General features: G+C 49.0%; 1 protein-coding gene across 38 annotated transcripts in view; it reads left to right on the top strand.

The window, feature by feature from the left end:
- SCRIB (scribble planar cell polarity protein) overlaps positions 1-22,977 on the top strand; it is a 248,262-nt gene that overhangs the window by 218,480 nt on the left and 6,805 nt on the right. For 32 of the 38 annotated variants that reach the window (XM_075124824.1, XM_048837023.2, XM_048837013.2 and 29 more), the window contains 3 exons: positions 272-309; positions 1,280-1,354; positions 14,194-14,245. In XM_075124824.1, coding sequence (XP_074980925.1) covers positions 272-309; positions 1,280-1,354; positions 14,194-14,245 — 165 coding nt within the window. Of the gene's footprint in view, positions 1-271; positions 310-1,279; positions 1,355-14,193; positions 14,246-14,396; positions 14,432-22,977 lie in introns of all 38 variants that reach the window. The other 6 variants (XM_048837018.2, XM_048837017.2, XM_048837026.2 and 3 more) reach the window with 6 other exon arrangements.

Here is a 22,977-nt window from a genome sequence, read left to right as displayed (position 1 = left end):
AGGGCACTTCTAGGGCTGGGCTGGAATCTTTCAGCCAGGATAGTCCTGGCTTGTATGATACTGACAGAGCCCCACCCCTTTGCCATGTTATTCTCCAGGGAACCCAAGCAGTGGAAACTCAACACCATAGCCCGAGAAACAGGAGAGAGAAATGACTGTGTGTCTGGGAGGCTTGGCATAGCCCTTTATAGCGCTTAGGCATGCTGCCAAAGGGGGAAGGGGTGCATAATACATTTCTCACTAACCAGTGCTTCTGCCTCGTCTTTTTCAGATTGCAGCCACAGGAATGTCACTTCACCAGGGAGGCTGGTAGGAGTTGCTGCCACCCCCTCTCTGTCTTGTCTCTAAACCTGGGATGCCCACCCACTGACCCTCCCGCGAGCCAGGGAGGGGAGAATGACCGTATGGCTGGGATGTGGGATCCCCACTCACATACTCATCCCAGACCTGGGACCATGACACAGGCCATGAGAGTGAGCCACCTGGCCCTGTGTGCTCAGCCATGTCTGTTGCTGAGAGCCCCAGTTTCACAGCTGAGATTTGGTCTCATTTCCCTAGTTTCCCATTTCGCTTGTCTGTGAACCTGTCCCTTTCCCACACATTCCATTTCCATCCCCTCTGCTTCTTCAGTTCAGCTTCTGCGTTTTACCCTCAGCAAGCCTTTCATGCCTGAGACACCTTCTACAAGCTTCACAATACCTGCTCCCAGCTGTTGTGGTTGTTTTCATTACCTCAGGTGGCCCCAGCTGAGATCAGTGCTGGGCACTGTACGCACACACTGAGAGACAGAGCTCACTGTTTACAAAGACAAGACTGGGGAGAAGGGAACTGAGGCACAGAGAAGGGAAGAGACTTGCCCACGGTCACATAGTAGAACCAGGAATATATGGAGGTTTAAAATCCTGACCCCAATGAACTCCATGGGAATTTGCCATTGATTTCAGTGGAACCTGGATTTTCCCCAGTTCGGTGCCTGATCCAGTGGACTACCCTGTATATGCCCAGGGTTTTAAGGCACCCCTGTCCTTTGCTGGCCCTGAGCCTCAGAGTATGAAGGATTATATCCCAGAGATGACTTGTTGCAATAGACGATTGTTCATGCAGGTCCTGGTGCCACCTTTCACAGATGAGAAGTGTCACCATTGCCTTTACCCAAACCATTCCTTCTGCCCTTGTCTCCTGATAAGCCTTTCCACAGTGTGCTGCAGCCCTCTGCTTGCTGCTGATCCCTCGCTCACTCTCTCTCTTTCTCTCTCTCTTCTCTTGCTGTCCCTTCCAGTCCATGTCTGAAAAGAAGTTTGACTACCGGGAATTTGCCGCTATTCCTTCTTCCAAACCTGTTCACGAAATTCAGGTATAAGCTGCATGCAGAATTCCTGTCTTCATACAATCGCCAGCTAAGCAATCAGGGTCTGATTCTGGTTGGCTTCCTCTCACCAGAAGCTCTGTTACGTGACTTAGAGGTCTAATAGAGGGTCCCTCAGGGTGGGGATGTGTATTGTGGGTAAAATGTCTTTGGAACATGGCAGAATCATGGTGTATGTCACAGAGTGTGAATCTGGCTCCCCAGCCTGGATCTCATCCCACCTCCTGGGACATCTGGAGACCAGGTCATTAATTCATTGCTCTTAGCAATCATGCCAAAGGGTCTCTGCAGTTCATTCTATGGGTGGAGCTGAGACAAACGGGGCTGCTGATGCAGTCTCCCTGTCTCCCCTGGGATTAAATGGAAGCCTGACTAGGTGACATGCTTCTGGCCTTTGGGAAGAAACTGAGCTGTATTCAACAGAACATGTCTCCCTCACTAATGACCTTGAAGATCTCCCTTCTCAGTAAGAATTATTCATAAAGGATGAATTGTGATGGGTGATGCCAAAGCTTCTCAGGAGTTTTTTCTCCAGCTGACTAGGAATGAAAAGTTCCTCTTGCCTAGTACAGGAGAAGCCTCACGATCTACTGGATGTTTGGGCACAGGACATTGTGCACAACTGGAAGTTCTTGCAGCTGCAGTTTCCATGGAAAACCAGAGAGTTTATGCCAAGCAAAACTCCCATTTACCTTTCCACCGTCTGTCCCCAGACTCTTTAGCTGAGGCAGCTACTGCAAATGAGAGATCTGGGACCATTCAGCACCTGACAAGGAACCACAGAAACAGAATTATTGAGATAGGAAACTAATCCTTAGAGCCCTTTCCATGCAGGATGCAATGGTGTGGCATGAGTAGTGACCTCCCTCTGAGCTGTAAGAGCAATTCATGAGTTACTCATTTTAGCAATTTGCTGATCCATCAGTTCAAGCTCTTTATTACAAGCAGTCAAATGGGATTGTGGGGAAAATCAATCCAAATAACAAAGAGCTGGATTTTTTTAAAACATTGTGGATTTAAATCATCCATTGTTAGCAATGTTAAAATATCACCACAGACCTCCCAGTGCTTTTAGGGTTACCAAACAGGGGCCTTATGGGCAAAAACCTTGGTGCCAACATCTGACAAACTGTTTGAGTGAGAGACTGTTGACCCTGACATAATTAACAAAGAGCTAAGCACCAGGGAACTAGAACAGAAGAAATACTAGGACAAGAATGCCGAACAGCTATTCCATTGCAAGTAGGAGGAATATTAACTTCAAACCAGAATGTGGCTGACAACCTGCCAAGGAAATAGCTGCACCAGCAGCTCCAATGTCACAAACCCTGAGGGTCAGTCCTACGCAAGGAACTTGAGACATCTCCACAAAGCCAAAGAGGACACTAGAGCTCTGCTTTCTGAGGACCTCCAGAATGCTGCTCACAGAAGGCACAAACCCCTCGCCAGTCACTGGCAGTGAAACATCAGGGACAGCAAACACAGGCTCCATGTGGCAGATCCACCTCAGCAGCTGAACAGACCACTGGAGAGGAACTGAGCCGTGGCCATGTGGTGAGAGAGCCATTGGGCCTCAGAGATAACAGTTCTGGATAGATGTCTGTAGCAGAGAATAATCCTCTAATCCATGCTGTGTTAGGTCATCTCCTCAGCCTCCAGCCTCGGTGTTTCTGTCTGGGTGTGTCATTAACAAGCTTTTTGTCTGGGGTAGCTGATTTGGCTGATATTAGGGTTAATTCACATTTGATTTTCAAAAAGGAAGATGTAACAGTAGCCCCCAGGGATATTACCTTTGTTACCCTGGCCCAGGATGGGGTGGGAGCCAGGAAATGAAGAGTAGTTTCCCAGCACTCATTTATTACAGTGGTATTGAATCTTCAATCAGGAGGCAAAGATCTCAGGCCCAGGAGTCTCACCGTTCATCCCCCAGAGCTAGACTGGCATTGGCAGAGCTCAAGGTAGCTGCTAAGGGTTTGGTCTATACTGTTACCCACGTTATCCCTTAGTTACAATTTTGGCCACTCTCAGATGGTTACTGCTCTGTAGTCTCTAAATGTTTTCATTGTGCACACAGATACAAATCATTGTCAGATCTCTGAGCCAGATGAAGAGAGAGGGACAGAAACTTAAGTGCTGATGCTGGGAAATCACTGCTGAAACAGACTGAATCATTCATAAAACTGTAGGACTGGAAGGGACCTCCGTAGGTCATCTAGTCCAGTCCCCTGAAGTCATGGCAGGACTAAGTGTTATCTAGACCATCCCTGACAGGTGTTTGTCTAACCTGCTCTTAAAAGCCTCCAATGATCGAGATTCCACAACCTCCCTGGGGCAATTTATTCCATTGCTTAACCACTCTGACAGGAAGTTTTTCCTAACGTCCAACCTAACCCTCCCTTGCTGCAGTTTAAGCCCATTGCTTCTTGTCCTACCCGCTGGAGGTTAAGAAAAACAATTTTTTCCTCTCCTCCTTGTAACCACCTTTGACATACTTGAAAACTATTATCATGCCCCCTCTCAGTCTTCTCTTTTCCACACTAAACACATCTAATGTTTTCAGTCTTCCCTCAGAGGTCATGTTTTCTAGACCATGTTTTAATCAGTTTTGTTGCTCTTCTCTGGACTTTCTCCAGTTCGTATACATCTTCCCTGAAATGCGTCACCCAGAACTGGACACAATACTCCAGTTGAGGCCTAATCAGCATGGAGTAGAGCAGAAGAATTACTTCTCGTGTCTTGCTTACAACATTCCTGCTAACACATCCCAGAATGATGTTTGCTTTTTTTTGCAACAGTGTTACACTGTTGAGTTATATTTAGCTGGTGATCCACTGTGACCCCCAGATCCCTTTCCACAGTACTCCCTCCTAGGCAGTCATTTTCCATTTTGTATGAGTGCAACTAATTGTTCTTCTTCGACCGCTTGCTCATGTTGATTCCATTGTAGGTGCTCACGTGCCCACGTGCACGGCCGTCAGAGACTTTTGCCTTAGTGATATCTGTGGGGCCGGCTATGGCGCCCTCGGGAGTTCTGTGCTGATGGCTCAGTATAGCAAGCACCTCGGCTCTGCACCCTCTCAGTTCCCTCTTACTGCCCATGGTGGTCAGTCGGAGCACTTCTGTCCCTTGCTACACCAAGAGAGTCCACAGCACCTCCGCTGCATGCAGCAAAGGACCAGGCTAAGGCTCCCCTTGAGGGCAAGCCCACCAGAAAGGCCTCGCACAAATCAGATGTGTGACACGGGTCTCCGGAGCCAAGACAGAGCCAGAGGTCTCCATGTTCTTGGTTGCCACGTCAGCCCAGGTCCCTGGCTAGTCGCTATGAGTCGTCAGCACTGCACTCTCGCTCTCTGTCATTGCGCGGAGGTTCACCCAGGCATCGCTGACCACCCTGGTACCAGTTCTCGTCACACCGTCGGTCACCATCACTGAGACCTCAAGGGCAGTCCGTGACGCAACGCCACTCCCCCTACCCCCAGCACTGGTCAGACTGGTCCCAGAACCGGCCTCCAGCAGCAACATGAGCCTTCAGGCTCAAGCCTCCACAGCCCTGCCCTGGTCACCGCAGGGAGACCACTTCATGGGCTCGGAGGCACCATTTAGTCCCTCGCTCAGGCAGCCTGAGTGGGCTCCAGAAGGCACATTAGCAGCATGGTGCCAAGCTGGCACCAAAGCCAGGGCTGTCGCAGTGGCCGCATTGGAACACATGGAGCGTTCCTGTCATGCCGGTGCCCCACACCTGCCAGCCCTTGGTTGCCGCATCAGACAGGCCACAGGCAGCACCCCCAGCCCCTGCAGCACCGGACTTGGTGCAGGACGTCCCAGCAACCGCCTCAGGTGAGGAGCCAGTACCCACCCCAAGGCCACCGTCCCTGGTGGGCGGAGACACCATCGAGGCCCCTCTGGCCACCCCGTCATCTTCCTCCTCCCCGGACGAAGTGGTAGCGGAACCATCCAGAGCTAGTCCACCAGAAGATTTCTGCGAGAATCAGGATCTGCTCCACAAGGTGGCAGCTAACTTGGGCCTCAAAGTGGAGGAGATGGAGGAGCAGATGGACACGCTTTTTAACGTGTTTTCTGCGTCTGCCCCAACCCAGGTTGCGCTCCCAGTTCACAAAGGGCTCCTGAATATCGCCAAGGCCATCCTCCATCCTGCCAACCTCGAAAAGGGCGGAAACAAGTACTTTGCCCCCGCAAAGGGGTTCGAATACTTATATACGTATCCGCCATCAGGTTCATTGGTGGTGTCAGTGGCCAACGAACGGGACAAACGGGGGCCCACCAGTTCTACCGCTAAGAATAAAGAGGTGAAAAGATGACTTATTCGTCCAAAAGATTTTTTCTACGGCTAGCCTCCAGCTTCAGGTGGCAAATCACCAGGCCGCTACAATTTTAACTTGTGGGGCTCTCTCCTCAAGTTCAAGGATTCTGTGTCCCAGGAAGCGGCCCAGGAATTCGCCACCCTGGTGAAGGAAGGGACCGTAGCAGCTCGGTCCTCTCTCCAGATGGGTCAGGACGCCGCCAATTCAGCTGCCCAGGAGGTCTTCTCAGCAGTGGTCATACGGCGCAGTTCCTGGCACCAGACCGCCAGCCTGTCACAGGAGATGCAGGCCTTGATCCAGGACCTTCTGTTTGACAGTGTCGGCCTGTTTTCTGATCAAATGGATGCTCGTCTGCACGGCCTAAAGGACACAAAGGCGACCCTCTGTTCCCTGGGGATGCACATGCCTCAGTCGTCTAGGCAGCCGTTCTGGCCTCCCCCACCTCCCAGTCAGTGGCAGCGTCTGCAGGGGCCAACGAGGAAAAGGGACACTGGGTTCAACTGCCGCCGCCCTTCAACGTCCCAATCTCCTGCGGAGCCTGGCCCAGCAAAACACCAGGGGGGCCAGAAGCGCTCATTTTGAGGGTGGGCTCGGGAGCGATGCATCAGCCAACTTCCCGGATCCTTCCCGCCCCTTCCTCAACCACCTTTTCTCTTACTGCTTGGCCTGGTCGTGGGTTACCTTGGACCGTTGGGTCCTGGACATAGTGGCTCGGGGCTACACCCTGCAATTTTTGTCCACTCCTCCTTCCTGCCCCCCCCTTCCCTATCCCTCTTCAGGGACCCTTCTCACAAGCAACTCCTCGCTCAGGAGGTCAAGAACCTCCTACTCCTCAGGATATGCAAGGAAGAGGATTCTACTCCCGCTACTTCCTAATCCCAAAGGCAAAAGTGGGGCTCAGACCCATCCTGGACCTGCAGGGCCTCAACAAGTCTCTGTTGAAGTGGAAGTTCCACATGGTATCCCTGGCCTCCATCATCCCTTCTCTGGTTCTTGGCGACTGGTAAGCGAATCTTGTCTTAAAAGACGCTTACTTTCATGTCTCTATCTTCCAGGGGAACAGATGTTTCCTGCGCTTTATAGTGGCAGGGCGCCACTTCCAGTTTACGGCGCTGCCCTTTGGCCTGTCCTCGGCCCCCAGGATGTTCACGAAATGCGTGGTGCTGGTGGCGGGTTACCTGAGGCGACAAGGGGTCCAGATCTTCCTGTGTCTCGGCGACTGGCTCATGAAAGACAGGTTTCAGGAATAGGTCCAGAGGAGCCTTGATCTGGTGCACTCCATCTGCAGTGACCTGGTCTCCTAATAAACGCAGAAAAATCCATGTTAGCACCGGTTCAACACATAGAGTTCATTGGTGCGGTTCTCAGCTCCAGGCGGGCCAGGACTTTCCTGCCAGAAACACGTTTTCAAGCCATGTCTGACCTGATCATCCACATTCAGAGCCAACCTCTCACCACGGCCCACACGTGCCTGCGACTGATGGTGGCCACATGCACCTATGTGGTAAGCCATGCCCGGTTTCATCTGAGGCCCCTACAAACATGGCTGGCCTCGGTCTATATTCCCAGCAGGCACATCTTGGGTGCCGAGCCATGTCCTCCCTTCGCTCTACTGGTGGTGGGATCCCAGGTCGGTGCTTCAGGGAGTCCCCTTCTTGACCCCGGAACCCTCACTCCCCTTGGTTTCGGACATGTCAGACCTGGGCTGGGGGGCCCATCTGGGTGACCTCAGCACCCAGTGCCGTTGGCTGCAACATGACCTAGCCCTTCATATCAGTGTCAGGGAATCAGAGAATCATAGAATATCAGGGTTGGAAGGGACCTCAGGGGGTCATCTAGTCCAACCCCCTGCTGAAAGCAGGACCAATCCCCAACTAAATCATCCCAGCCAGGGCTTTGTCAAGCCTGACCTTAAAAACGTCTAAGGAAGGAGATTCCACCACCTCCATAGGTAACGCATTCCAGTGTTTCACCACTCTCTTAGTGAAAAAGTTTTTCCGAATGTCCAACCTAAACTTCCCCCACTGCAACTTGAGACCATTACTCTTTGTTCTGTCATCTGCTACCACCGAGAACTGTCTAGATCCATCCTCTTTGGAACCCCCTTTCAAGTAGTTGAAAGCAGCTATCAAATCCCCCCTCAGTCTTCTCTTCCGTAGACTAAACAATCCCAGTTCCCTCAGCCTCTCCTCATAAGTCATGTGTCCCAGTCTCCTAATCATTTTTGTTGCCTTCCGCTGGACATTTTCCAATTTTTCCACATCCTTCTTGTAGTGTGGGGCCCAAAACTGGACACAGTACTCCAGATGAGGCCTCACCAATGTTGAATAGAGGGGAACGATCACGTCCCTCGATCTGCTGGCAATGCCCCTACTTATGCAGCCCAAAATGCCATTGGCCTTCTTGGCAACAAGGGCACACTGTTGACTCATATCCAGCTTCTCGTCCACTGTAACCCCGAGGTCCTTTTCTGCAGAACTGCTGCCCAGCCATTCGGTCCCTAGTCTTTAGCGGTGCATGGGATTCTTCCGTCCTAAGTGCAGGACTCTGCACTTGTCCTTGTTGAACCTCATCAGATTTCTTTTGGCCCAATCCTCTAATTTGTCTAGGGCCCTCTGTATCCTATCCCTACCCTCCAGCGGATCTACCTCTCCTCCCAGTTTAGTGTCATCTGCAAACTTGCTGAGGATGCAATCCACACCATCCTCCAGATCATTAATGAAGATATTGAACAAAACCGGCCCCAGAACCGACCCTTGGGGCACTCCACTTGATACCAGCTGCCAACTAGATATGGAGCCATTGATCACTACCCGTTGAGCCCGACAATCTAGCCAGCTTTCTATCCACCTTATAGTCCATTGATCCAGCCCATACTTCTTTAACTTGCTGGCAAGAATACTGTGGGAGACCGTGTCAAAAGCTTCGCTAAGGGCAAGGAACAACATGTCCACTGCTTTCCCCTCATCCTCAGAGCCAGTTATCTCATCATAGAAGGCAATTAGATTCATCAGGCATGACTTGCCCTTTTAGAATCCATGCTGACTGTTCCTGATCACTTTCCTCTCGTCTAAGTGCTTCAGAATTGATTCCTTGAGGACCTGCTCCATGAATTTTCCAGGGACTGAGGTGAGGCTGACTGGCCTGTAGTTCCCAGGATCCTCCTCCTTCCCTTTTTTAAAGATGGGCACTACTTTAGCCTTTTTCCAGTCGTCCGGGACTTCCCCCGATCGCCATGAGTTTTCAAAGATAATGGCCAATGGCTCTGCAATCACATCCGTCAGCTCCTTTAGCACTCTCGGATGCAGCGCATCTGGCCCCATGGACTTGTGCTTGTCCAGTTTTTCTAAATAGTCCCGAACCACTTCTTTCTCCACAGAGGGCTGGTCACCTCCTCCCCATGCTGTGCTGCCCAGTGCAGTAGTCTGGGAGCTGACCTTGTTCGTGACCTTGTTCCACTTCTTGTAAGCTTCTTTTTTGTGTTTAAGATCAGCAAAGATTTCACTGTTAAGCCAAGCTGGTCACCTGCCATATTTACTGTTCTTTCTACACATCAGGATGGTTTGTACCTGTAACCTCAGTAAGGATTCTTTAAAATACAGCCAGCTCTCCTGGACTCCTTTCTCCCTCATGTTATTCTCCCAGGGGATCCTGCCTATCAGTTCCCTGAGGTTGTCAAAGTCTGGTTTTCTGAAGTCCAGGCGTGCCAGGCTTTCCTGCCTTGCCTGAAAGGCAAGGTGTTGCAGGTCCTGACGGACAATACTGCCACAATGTACTACATCAACAGGCAGGGTCGCACCAGTTCTTCAGCCCTTTGTCGGGCTCAGCCTTTTGGACTTTTGTGTGTGGCACAACATTCATTTGGTGGCTGCCCACCTGTCCGGTACCAAGAACATCCTGGCAGATTGCCTCAGCAGGACCTTCTCATCTCACCACGAATGGTTGCTCCACCTGGAGGTGGTCAGCCTAGTCTTCCGAAGGTGGGGGACTCCAGACTGAACAGGAAGTGCCACATGTTCTGTTCTGTTCTCTGTAGGGCAGGGACAAGGGCTCCCTGTCAGATGCCTTCCTGATCCCATGGTCAGGAGCACTCATGTATGCCTTCCCACCGGTGCCACTGCTCCACAGGGTCCTGCTCAAGGTGAAATGAGACCAAGCTTCAGTCATCCTCATAGCCCCGGCGTGGTCTCGTCAGCACTGGTTTGCCATGCTCCTGAGCCTTTTGGCAGCCACCCTGTTACAGCTGCCTCTTTGTCCGGACCTACTGTCCCAGAACCATGGCAACCTGCTGCACCCAAACCTGGTGGCACTGCACCTGACAGCCTGGTTCCTGCATGGCTGAGCAGGGAGGAGCAGCAGTGTTCCACTGGTGTCCAGCAGGTCTTTCTGGGCATCAGGAAGCCCTCCACCAGGGCTATCTACATATCGAAATGGAAGCAGTTCACATGTTGGTCTACGGATCACTGTATCCAGGCGGAGAAGGCCCCTCTGCAGGATGTCCTAGACTGTTTGCTACACCTGAAGCTCCAGGGCCTGTCGCTGTCCTCGATCAGGGTGCACCTGGCGTCTATTTCAGCTTTCACCCTCTGTTTAAAGGAAGGTCGGTCTTTGCCCATCCCATGACGGCGTGGTTTCTGAAAGGTCTGGAGTGCCTTTACCCACATGCTGAGTCCTGGTCCCTCCTTGGGACCTGAACCTATGCTTTCTAGGTTCACAGGGCCCCCCTCCCCCCTTTGAGCCCCTGGCTTCCTGCTCCCTTCTCCTGTTATCCTGGAAGTTCTCTTTTTTGGTTGCTATAACTTCAGCCCATAGGGTGTCCAAGATTAAGGCGCTCACGTTAAAGCCCCCGTGTACGATCTTCTTTAAGGACAAGGTCCAACTGTGTCCACCGCTGGCCTTTCTGCCCAAGGTCGTCTCCCAGTCCCACACGAGTCAGGACATATATCTTCCAGTCCTTTACCCAAAGCCTCATGCGATGGATGAGGAGCGCAGGCCGCACACCTTGGATGTTAGGCGGGCTCTGGCCTTCTACATAGAGAGGATGAAGCCATTCCGTAAGTCTACGCAGCTGTTTGTTGCTGTCGCGGACCGAATGAAGGGTTGTCCAGTGTCCACCCAGAGGATCTCATCCTGGATCACGAGTTGTATCTACAATTGCTATGAACTGGTGAAGGTGCCCCCGCCACCACTTGTGACAAGCCACTAGGGTGCAGGCCTCGGCGGCAGCTTCCTCACTCAGGTGCCGATCCAGGAAATCCAGGCTGATGCTGGTTTCAGCAGAGCAGTACTACAATCTGCTTGACTGTGAACTTCAAGCCCACCTCCTGCGATTCTGCTTGTGAGTCACCTACAGTGGAATTGACATGCGCAAGCACTTGAAGAAGAAAAAATGGTTATTCACCTTTTTGTAACTGTCGTTCTTCGAGATGTGTTGGAAGCACCATCCCTAGGACCCAGGGCAGAAGTGATGAATGCATCACTTCTGGGACCGACCCATCACTTCTGGGACCAGCCGCGCCTGGTGCCGGCCAATTGCACTGGCGGCCTGCGGGGCCCCCAAAGCACAGGGCCCAGAGCAGTCGCCCCGATTCACCATACCTACTGGACAGCTCTGTATGTTGCTCATGTCCATTCCATTAACCACCCTCCTGACCCTCTGTTGGAGTTGTCAGCAAGAAGGATCCAAGAGGGCGCAGGGCTGGTGGTGCCTAATATACCACGCCTTGAGGGCGCCGCAGCCGGCTCTACGGGTACCGCTAAGGGAAAAGTCTTCGACAGCTGTGCACATGGGTGCACACACACACACAACGGAATGGACGTGAGCAACACATCTAAAAGAACAACAGTTACAAAAAGGGAGTAACCGTTTTTTCCTTCCAAAGCGGGGTACTTTGCATTACCTTCATTTCTCCAGTTTGTCCAGTTTGTTTGGGAGGAGAGGTAGATATGCTGGAGGGTAGGGGTAGGATACAGAGGGCCCTAGACAAATAGGAGGATTGGGCCAAAAGAAATCTGATGAGGTTCAACAAGGGCAAGTGCAGAGTCCTGCACTTAGGACGGAAGAATCCCATGCACCGCTACAGACTAGGGACCGAATGGCTCGGCAGCAGTTCTGCAGAAAGGACCTAGGGGTTACAGTGGATGAGAAGCTGGATATGAGTCAACAGTGTGCCGTTGTTGCCAAGAAGGTCAGTGGCATTTTGGGCTGCATAAGTAGGGGCATTGCCAGCAGATCGAGGGACGTGATCGTTCCCCTCTATTTGACATTGGTGAGGCCTCATCTGGAGTACTGTGTTCAGTTTTGGGCCCCACACTACAAGAAGGATGTGGAAAAATTGGAAAGAGTCCAGCGGAGGGCAACAAAAATGATTAGGGGACTGGAACACGTGAGTTATGAGGAGAGGCTGAGGGAACTGGGATTGTTTAGTCTACGGAAGAGAAGACTGAGGGGGGATTTGATAGCTGCTTTCAACTACCTGAAAGGGGGTTCCAAAGAGGATGGATCTAGACTGTTCTCAGTGGTAGCTGATGACAGAACAAGGAGTAATGGTCTCAAGTTGCAGTGGGGGAAGTTTAGGTTGCATATTAGGAAAAACTTTTTCACTAGGAGGGTGGTGAAACACTGGAATGGGTTACCTATGGAGGTGGTGGAATCTCCTTCCTTAGACGTTTTTAAGGTCAGGCTTGACAAAGCCTTGGCTGGGATGATTTAGTTGGGGATTGGTCCTGCTTTGAGCAGGGGTTTGGACTAGGTGACCTCCTGAGTCCCTTCCAACCCTAATCGTCTATGATTCTATGATTCAGATAATTTTTAATTTTAATCCTTATTAAACATTATTTTTTCCAAGCTCATGCTGAGGTGGTAATGCAAGCCAGGGGAGCATTCTTCCCACAGGCTACCATGGAGCAGCCTTCACTGGGAGAGGACACACCCACAGATTGGCCAGGCAGTCACAGGCCAGGAGATCTTCTGGAACTCTCACACAATAATGGCCATGAGTAATGCTTCCTGCCACTTTTGAGTGGCTAGGAAGAGACCACATCCCTTCTTGGCATTAATCACACAGGCCTGCCAGTCCGCTTGGATTACAGCATTGCTGTTGACCGGCACTAGAAAGCATCAGTCCTGAGGAAACTACACTGGGGCAACATCTGCCTCCTCAGCAACACAGGTCACTTCAGGCCCATGCTCCACTCCCATAGAGCCCTGCAGCTAATCCAAGATCTCTGTCCTTGTTTCCAAAGCACGAACAGATCTGGGTCTGGATACCTGAGGCTCATCTCACTCTCCAGGACCTTCCCCACCCTCAGTGAGTCTGCTGCTCAGGCACAATGGGTGAAACTTGAGCAGGCAGGAGTTGGTGCTTCTTGGGGCTCACCCAGAACTGTAGAACTCCCTCCTGCAGAGCCTGGGAACTACCACAAACCCCTCAGTGTTTTCTAGTCCAAATGCAAAGTGCACTTGCCCCTCCCGTCCGAAACAACTGCCCAGAACATGTCAGTGACTAATCACAATAATGCCCCTGCTCACACACTCTCCTCAGGGTGAGGGATGACGAGGCAGGCCGTGTATCCCTAGCAATGGATGAGGTATGTAGAGCTGAATAGCAGAGATTCTAGTGGAACCATTGTCGTGGAGGAGAGAGCTCCTTTACTTACTGGAGGACTCTGAGCTTATTGTTCCAGAAAGCCATTTTCCCATAGAGTTCAGAGATTCAGTATCCAGGATAAGGTGCTAGGTCCCTGTACCTCCCACTCTAGCAATGGGCCTAGTCCCTGGAGCACCTCAAGACTTATAGCCCTGAGAAAAATTAGTTTCTTTTTAACTGTTCTGAGTCTCACTCTGGCTTGAATCCCAAGGCAGGGGGCTGCCAAGAGGATCTCTTGCAAAGAATTCCATTTGCTGAAATGTGCCTCCATTTACCGAGGCCTCTGAAACTAGCAGGAGCTCTGGAGTTTCACAGTTGCCAGCTAGCAACCCTTCCCCAGGCTGGCTGCTGCCATGCCCTGGGCTGTCTGTGCTTCCTGTCTCATCTAAGGGAAGGAGTTTACTGAACCAAAAGAGAATGGATTCTGCTGCTGAGGAAGTCAGTCTAACAGATGCTGCAGGCTGTGGGTGAGAGCCCAAGGCCTTCAGGGAGGCTGTAGATTCCCATTGCTCTTGCCGTCCTCCCCATCTTCTGTCCTCCTTACTTCTCCTGCCCTACCTATTTCTCTCACTCTCTCTTAATCCAACTAGGGCAGCAAGGGGATACCCTGCTGGGCATACTACCTTCCTCCCCTGAATCCAGCCCATGGGCAGTGCTCAAGCTGCCCAACTCTGGCACTGAGCATTAACATGGGGTCATTTGCTCTTTCTGAGTTCCTTTGATTCAGCCCCTCTACCACCAGATCTTTGGCGAAAGGCTATGTCTACAGTCAGCCATGTCCCTGGTGCTGGGGCAGGCAACTGGGGAGAATGATCGGTGCCTGATGCTCACTGCCCTCTGCTCTTTTCTCTTCCAGTCACCCGAAGCAGCTGGCAATCTCAGATACGTGGATGACACAAATAGCACAGGTAAGTTACTGACCTAGTAATAGGGAGCCATACAACCCCCACCTCCCCCACATCAACCCTCCTAGCCACAGTACTGGGGAGTCCACAGAGCACTGACGAATCCAGTTTGTTCTGTTGTCTGAAGCAATCTCCTGTTTCTGTCCCATTCTAGATTGAACCCTCCAGTCCAGCAGCACTGAATTGTGGGTAGGATTTTTCTGCATTGTGGCTGGATGATGACTGATTTGCTGGGAGTAGTGTGTAGTGAGCATGCCTCCGTTTGTTCCTGGCCTCTGTCCTGAGGCAAAGGGTGGGAGGGTCTGGCCTCCTGCAGCTGATTTTGGTGTGCAGTGTGCATGCCCCGGTATGTCCCCTGGGACTATCCTAGGCGGGAGTGGAGAGCCTGGCTGCCTGCAGCTGGGAATGGGAGGTGTGTGGTGGGTTGCAGGGCTTGAGAACATTTGAGCACTTGAGAACCAGGGTTCTTCTTCGAGTCTGTGTGCATGTGCATGGACCACACGCACATGGACTCAGAGTCTTTGGCCAGCAGTGGCCAGCACGCACCTGCATGGCTTTTTTCATTTCATTTTCACAAAAAAACTTTTGCTTTTGTGGTGCCTCGCACCAGTGGTGGTCTCAGAGTATCACAGCTTTAAGCCCTGTCCACCACGCGGTGCACTTACTCCCCATGATTGAGCACAGTTGGTGTCTTCAGTCTGGGTGACAGCCGTGTCCCAGACCAGTGCTCGGTGGCTTGGCCGTTCTCCCCCAGGGCTCGTTTTTCCTGTGACAGCCAACTAAAACACTTCCTCCTGATGTGGTCCATTAGAGGAGCACTGGATCCCAAAGGAAGTCCCTCTGACTCAGAAAGGCACCCTCTCCTCACAGGTCCCCTTCAGTCAGTGTCCTGTAATTAGGGATTCGACTCCTAAGGCCAGGTGCACACTGTCACTCTCACACAGGTATAACTTATGTCTCTCAGAGGCGTGAATAAGATGCCCCCTGAGTGACGTAAGTCACACCAACCTAAGCACCAGTGTGGACAGCGCTGCCTCTCCCAGAGACGGATTTATTGTGCCAATGGGAGCGTAATCAGACACGCTACTGCGGCACAGCTGTGTTGGCCAGCTGCGTGCTGTAGTTCCTCTAGTGTAGACTGACCCAAAGACTGCCAGGCCTAAGTGCCTGCAGCCGCCTGTGTTGACATTCGTCCGTTCCTTAAGGCAAGTTTGGCACGGGCAGGGAGCCTGGCACTGAAGCCTGGCACTACCTCCACCTTGAGGAAGGGCAGATTGGAGCTCCATTCCCGGGGAGGCTCTTGGCACCCAGCATAGGATAGGACAGAGAGACCACAGAAGAGCCATAGCACTGTCTATCCAAAATTGTCAGGCCTTGGGCTTAGTCATGCTGAAAAGTCTAAAATGACTGAGTCCTTCAACTGCTCAGATCTGAGGGAAATGAAATCCACCCCAGCACTGAAGCCTGGTACCAATTAACTCTCCTTGTTGCCAAGTGGTCAGTCGCAAAATTGGCACCCACAGTGGAGTCCTTGACAGGTCTGGCAGATGTAACGCACGTGTTGAGCCCTCCATACCAACGGCAGTCCCAATATGTCAGGTGCCACAATACCTGATCCTACTGCCAACAACCTCTCACCCTTGCTTAGAGAGCTCGACACCGCCTGTAGAGCATGACCAGTTCTTGTCTCCTGCCCATTCCTTTTCCCCTGAATTAAGCAGGGAACCATCACCAATTCCTTGCCTGCTGGCTAGACCTACATCATCCTCTCATTCTCCACTCCCTGATCACAGAGAACCCCTCCTAAATATCTCCGCTCATTCTACCTTCTCCATGAGCTTTCTTAGTCTTCTCCATGAGCTCCATCTCCTCCATGGTCTTACCCCTTCAGTTTCCACCTGGGCCTTATTGGGTGTTTTGGGACCCCCTCTTCTAAGCCCTCTTGAACTTGTTCACCTTCCTGTTCTTCTTTAAAGAACTCAGATCTAATTCACTAACTAGGTCTGTCCCTTGTCCGCCCGGTGATATGGGTCTCCATAGAGAGCGAGAACCAGAACAGGAGGAGGATGAAGATAGAGAGCAAAACAGGGAAGAGGATGTTACTCTGGGAGCCTCAGGAGCTTCCTAACCGTTTCCCTCCCATGTCTTCGAAAAGCCCTATCATCACTGGACAAAGCAGTGACATCCACCCCAATTCCTGCCTCAGATGACTTCCAGGCTAGGTTTGCTGTGAAGTATATCAGACTGATTAGATTCGTAGACTCATAGACTTTAAGGTCAGAGGGGACCATCATGATCATCAAATCTGACCTCCTGCACATTGCAGGCCACAGAATCTCACCCACGCACTTCTGAAATAGACCCCTAACCTCTAGCAGAGTTACTGAAGACCTCAAATCGTGATTTACAGACTTCAAGTTACAGAGAATTCAGCATTTACACTAGTTTAAATTTACAAGTGACCCATGCTGCAGAGGAAGGTGAACCCCCCCTCGCCCTCTCCCCAGGGTCTCAGCCAATCTGACCTGGGGGGAAATTCCTTCCTGACCACAAATATGGTGATCAGTTAAACCCTGAGCATGTGGGCAAGACCCACAGCCAGACACCTGGGAAAGAATTCTCTGTAATAACTTAAAGGTCCATCCAGCCCAGCATCCTGTCTAATGACAGTGGCCAATGCCAGGTGCCCCAGAGGGAGTGAACCTAACAGGTAATGATCAAGTGATCTCTCTCCTGCCATCCATCTCCACCCTCTGACAAACAGAGGCTAGGGACACCATTCCTTACCCATCCTGGCCAATAGCCATTAGTGGACTTAACCCCCATGAATTTATCCATTTCTCTTTTAAACCCTGTTATAGTCCTAGCCTTCACAACCTCCTCAGGCAAGGAGTTCCACAGGTTGACTGTGTGCTGTATGAAGAAGAACTTCCTTTTATTTGTTTTAAACCTGCTGCCCATTAATTTCATTTGGTGGCCCCTAGTTCTTGCGTTATGGGAACAAGTAAATAACTTTTCCTTATTCACTTTCTCCACACCACTCATGATTTTATAGACCTCTATCATATTCCCCCTTAGTCTCCTCTTTTCCAAGCTGAAAAGTCCTAGCCTCTTTAATCTGTCCTCATATGGGACCCGTTCCAAACTCCTGTGGTGGAAAATTAACCACGCGTTGTGTTTGGATCAGAACAGGCCTGAGGCTCCTTTATTGATTACAAGCGCAGGGTAGATAACAGCTCGAAGTAGCTGCCCCCTGATGCAAAGCACACACAGCTTTTTAAAGCTTAAAACCACAGACAAATTACACATACTTCCATATTAATTACCTTATTTTGAATACATTGCAAAATTAACACTGGTCAGAAGCAAAAACAAGCGTCTCCCCCACTAGGCCCCTCTTGTTATTCACTGTCCGTTCTTTTGCAGTCAGCTACCTTTCTAACACAGCTGTTGCAGCTATATATTTCATAAGCTTGACTACCGCAAATTTGTTCTGTTCCCAAACCACAATTGGTCAAGCACACTTGCACCAACTGCGTTTTCCCTTGTTTGGTATATAATGTAAGCTTTTAACAGTTGCTTTGCCTTATTTGGAATACAGCAAAACAAGCTTTTCCTGTTATTGACAGGTTTGTTCTTTTGCAGTTAATGGTCTTTCCTAATTTCTAGCTGCTATGGTTACATTTCTTAAGCCATGCTGTTGTAACTGCCCTACAATGGAATTTTCCTCACCCTCTTCTTATGCTCTGTATACACAGTTAGCTTGACCAAAGTTTTAGGCCTATAAGTTTAGGCCTGCTAGATCTTTCCTCCACACCCCTAATCATTTTAGTTGCCCTTCTCTGAAACTTTTCTAATGCCAGTATATTTTTTTTTGTGATGAGGAGACCACATCTGTACACAGTATTCAAGATTTGGGTGTACCATGGATTTATATAAGGACAATAAGATATTCTCCGTCTTATTCTCTATCCCTTTTTTAATGATTCCTAACATCCTGTTCGCTTTTTTGACTGCCGCTGCACACTGCATGGACGTCTTCAGAGAACTATCCACGATGACTCCTCTGATGGTTAGAAACCTTCATCTAATTTGAAGCCTAAACTTGTTGATGGCCAGTTTATATCCATTTGTTCTAATGTCCACGTTGGCACTTAACTTACATAACTCCTCTCCCGCCTTGATATTTATCCCTCTGATTATTTATAGAGAGCAACCATATGTCCCCTCAGCCTTCTTTTGGTTAGGCTAAACAAGTCAAGCTCTTTGAGTCTTCTCTCATAAGACACATTTTCCATTCCTCAGATCATCCTAGTAGCCCTTCTCTGCACCTGTTCCAGTTTGAATTTATCTTTCTCAAACATGGGAGACCAGAACTGCACACAGTATTTCAGATGAGGTCTCACCAGTGCCTTGTATAACGGTACTAACACCTCCTTATCTCTACTGGAAATACCTCACCTGATGCATCCTAGGACTGCATTAGCCTTTTTCACAGCTGCATCACATTGCTGGTTCATAGTCATCCTGTGATCAACCAATACACCCAGATTTTTCTTCTCCTCTGTCACTTCCAACTGATACAGCCGCAGCTTATAGCAAAAATTCTTGTTGTTAGTCCCTAAATGTATGACTTTGCACTTTGCACTATTAAATTTCATCCCATTTCTATTACTCCAGTTTACAAGGTCATTCAGATCATCTTGTATGATGTTGAGCTACCCATTATATAGGAGAAAGCTCACAAACTTTTCAATATTCTCCATCTGACTTTCCCATGCAATTGGCAATGCTAATCCATAAAGGGACATTAATCATTCATTCATAGATTCACAGAGCCTGTGAAAGGCCTTTCGAAGATTCTAGCCTTCTCAGTTCTCTCAAATATTGTAGCTATGAAGAGGTATCAAATCCCTCAGAAAGGGTTTAAGAATTTCTACTCCCATCCATGCCCATGGTCCTTAATGAGTTCTGTAGTTGAGGAAAAATACAAATAGGCTGAAAAATTCAGTCATTTCCAAAGATATAAGGACCCCAAGAGACGTAACCTCTTAGGCAGGACCTCTTTGGCTTCTCTCCAACTAAGGATAGACAATTCTTCTCCATCCATCAGCTCAGCAGCGACAATGGGTCTGAATGAAATCTTTCCATCACTTTTCATTTTGCACAGCTTTGTTCATCTTTAAACCTTTTTGTTCCATGTCATTCTTCACCAAGTCTATCCAATGCATCCACAGTCTTCTTCTATTTCTTGGTTCAAATTTCATGTCCCACCTATTTTGAGAGTTATGGAGGATGTGTGGGGCAAAACAATTGAGATCCGCCCTATATCACCCGAAAACCTCTTAGTCATGGGGACCTTAAACTCTATGTTAAAAAGTATGAGAACAGGAGAGCAAGTGACTTGGTTTCATGTTCTCTATGTATATAAATCTCCCCACTGTATTTTCCACTGAATGCATCCGATGAAGTGAGCTGTAGCTCACGAAAGCTTATGCTCAAATAAATTTATTAGTCTCTAAGGTGTTAGTCTCTAAGCCTCATCCACCTCACCCCCCTGGTCCGGTGGTCTATAGCAGACTCCCACCACTACATCACTCTTGTTGCTCACACTTCTAAACTTAATCCTCATCCACCTCATCCCCCTGGTCCGGTGATCTATAGCAGACTCCCACCACTACATCACCCTTGTTGCTCACACTTCTAAACTTAATCCAGAGACTCTCAGGTTTTTCTGCAGTTTCATACTGGAGCTCTGAGCAGTCATACTGCTCCCTTACATACAGTGCTACTCCCCCACCTTTTCTGTCCTGCCTGTCCTTCCTGAACAGTTTATAACCATCCATGACAGTACTCCAGTCATGTGAGTTATCCCACCAAGTCTCTGTTATTCCAATCGCATCTTAATTCCTTGACTGTGTCTGAGCTATTGAAGTCCTCAAATCATGGTTTAAAGACTTCAAGGTGCAGAGAATCCTCCAGCAAGTGACCTGTGCCCCATGCTACAGAGGAAGGCAAAAAACCTCCAGGGCCTCTGCCAATCTGCCCTGGAGGAAAATTCCTTCCCAACCCCAAATATGGCGATCAGCTGAACCCAGAGCATGTGGGCAAGATTCACCAGCCAGATACCCAGGAAAGAATTCTCTGTAGTAACTCAGATCCCACCCCATCTAACATCCCATCACAGGCCATTGGGCCTATTTACCATGAATAGTTAAAGATCAGTTAATTGCCAAAATCATGTTATCCCATCATACCATCTCCTCCATAAACTTATCAAGTTTAATCTTGAAGCCAGATATGTCTTTTGCCCCCACTGCTTCCCTTGGAAGGCAATTCCAGAACTTCACTCCTCTGATGGTTAGAAATCTTCATCTAATTTCAAGTCTAAACTTCCCGATGGCCAGTTTGTATCCATTTGTTCTTGTGTCCACATTGGTACTGAGCTTAAATAATTCATCTCCCTCTCCGGTATTTATCCCTCTGATATATTTATAGAGAGCAATCATATCTCCCCTCAACCTTCTTTTGGTTAGGCTAAACAAGTCAAGCTCTTTGAGTCTTCTCTCAGACACATTTTCCATTCCTCGGATCATCCTAGTAGCCCTTCTCTGCACCTGTTCCAGTTTGAATTATCCTTCTTAAACATGGGAGGCCAGAACTGCACACAATATTCCAGATGAGGTCTCACCAGTGCCTTGTATAATGGTACTAACACCTCCTTATCTCTACTGGAAATATCTCACCTGATCCATCCCAAGACCGCAGTAGCTTCTTTCACGGCCATATCAAATTGGCAGCTCATAGTCATGCTGTGATCAACCAATACTCCGAAGTCCTTCTCCTTCTCTGTTACTTCCAGGTGATGCGTCTCCAGTTTATAACAGAAATTCTTGTTATTAATCCCTAAATGCATGACCTTGCACTTGTCACTATTAAATTTCATCCTATTACTATTACTCCAGTTTACAAAGTCATCCAGATCCTTCTGTAGGATATCCCGGTCCTTCTCTGCATTGGCAATACCTCCCAGCTTTGTATCATCCGCAAACTTTATTAGCACATTCCCGCTTTTTGTGCTGAGGTCAGTAATAAAAATATTAAATAAGATTGGTCCCAAAACCGATCCCTGAGGAACCCCACTGGTAACCTCCCTCCAATCTGACAGTTCACCTTTCAGTAGGACCCATTGTAGTCTCCCCTTTAACCAATTCCTTATCCACCTTTCAATTTTCCTATTGATCCCCATCTTATCCAATTTAACTAATAATTCCCCATGTGGCACAGTATCAAACGCCTTATTGAAATCGAGGTAAATTAGATCCACTGCGTTCCCTTTGTCTAAAAAACCTGTTACCTCCTCAAAGGAGGAGATCAGGTTGGTTTGGCACGATCTGCCTGTTTTAAAATCATGTTGTATTTTGTCCCATTTACCATTGACCTCAATGTCCTTAACTACTTTCTCCTTCAAAATTTTTTCCAAGACCTTGCATACTACAAATGTCAAACTAACAGGCCTGTAGTTACCCGGATCGCTTTTTTTTCCTTTCTTAAAAATAGGAACTATGTTAGCAATTCTCCAGTCATACGGTACAACCCCTGAGTTTACAGATTCATTAAAACTTCTTGCTAATGGGCTTGCAATTCCATGTGCCAATTCCTTTAATATTCTTGGATGAAGATTATCTGGGCCCCCCGATTTAATCCCATTAAGCTGTTCGAGTTTCGCTTCTACCTCAGATATGGTAATATCTACCTCCATATCCTCATTCCCATTTGTCATGCTACCATTATCCCTAAGATCCTCATTAGCCTTATTAAAGACTGAGGCAAAGTATTTGTTTAGATACTGGGCCATGCCTAGATTATCCTTAACCTTCACTCCATCCTCAGTGTTTAGTGGTCCCACTTCTTCTTTCTTTGTTTTCTTCTTATTTATATGGCTATAGAACCTTTTACTATTGGTTTTAATTCCCTTTGCAGGGTCCAACTCTACTTGACTTTTAGCCTTTCTCACTTTATCCCTACATGTTCTGACCTCAAAAAGATAGCTTTCCTTGCTGATCCCTATCATCTTCCACTCCCTGTATGCTTTCTGCTTTTTCTTGATCGCCTCTCTGAGATGCTTGCTCCTCCAGCTTGTCTACAACTCCTGCCGATGAACTTTTTCCCCTTTCTTGGGATGCAGGCTTCCAACAACTTCTGCAGCTTTGACTTGAAGTAATCCCAGGCCTCCTCTGCCTTTAGATCCACAAGATTTTCAGTCCAATCCACTTCCCTAACCAATTTCCTTAATTTTTTAAAGTCAGCCCTTTTGAAATCAAAAACCCTAGTCACAGATCTGTTTTTGTTTATCCTTCCATTTAGTTTGAACTGAATTAGCTCATGATCACTTGAACCAAGGTTGTCCCCTACAACCATTTATTCTATGAGGTCCTCACTACTCACCAAAACCAAATCTCAAATGGCATCCCCTCTTGTCGGTTCAGCAACTACTACTCATCCACTGTAACCAGAAGCTGGAGATGAGTCAGCAGTGTGCCCTTGTTGCCAAGAAGGCCAACAGCATATTGGGCAGTATTAGTAGGAGCCTTGGCAGCAGATTGAGGGAAGTGATCGTTCCCCTCTATTCGGCACTGGTGAGGCCACATCTGGAGTATTGGTCTAGTTTTGGGGCCCCCCACTACAGAAGGGATGTGGACAAATTGGAGAGTCCAGCAGAGGGCAATGAAAAT

The sequence above is a fragment of the Caretta caretta genome, chromosome 2 (genome assembly GCF_965140235.1).
Source record: "Caretta caretta isolate rCarCar2 chromosome 2, rCarCar1.hap1, whole genome shotgun sequence".
Lineage (NCBI taxonomy): Eukaryota > Metazoa > Chordata > Testudines > Cheloniidae > Caretta > Caretta caretta.
Note: the sequence above shows the minus strand (reverse complement) of the source record. Positions and strands in the feature narration are given on the sequence as shown.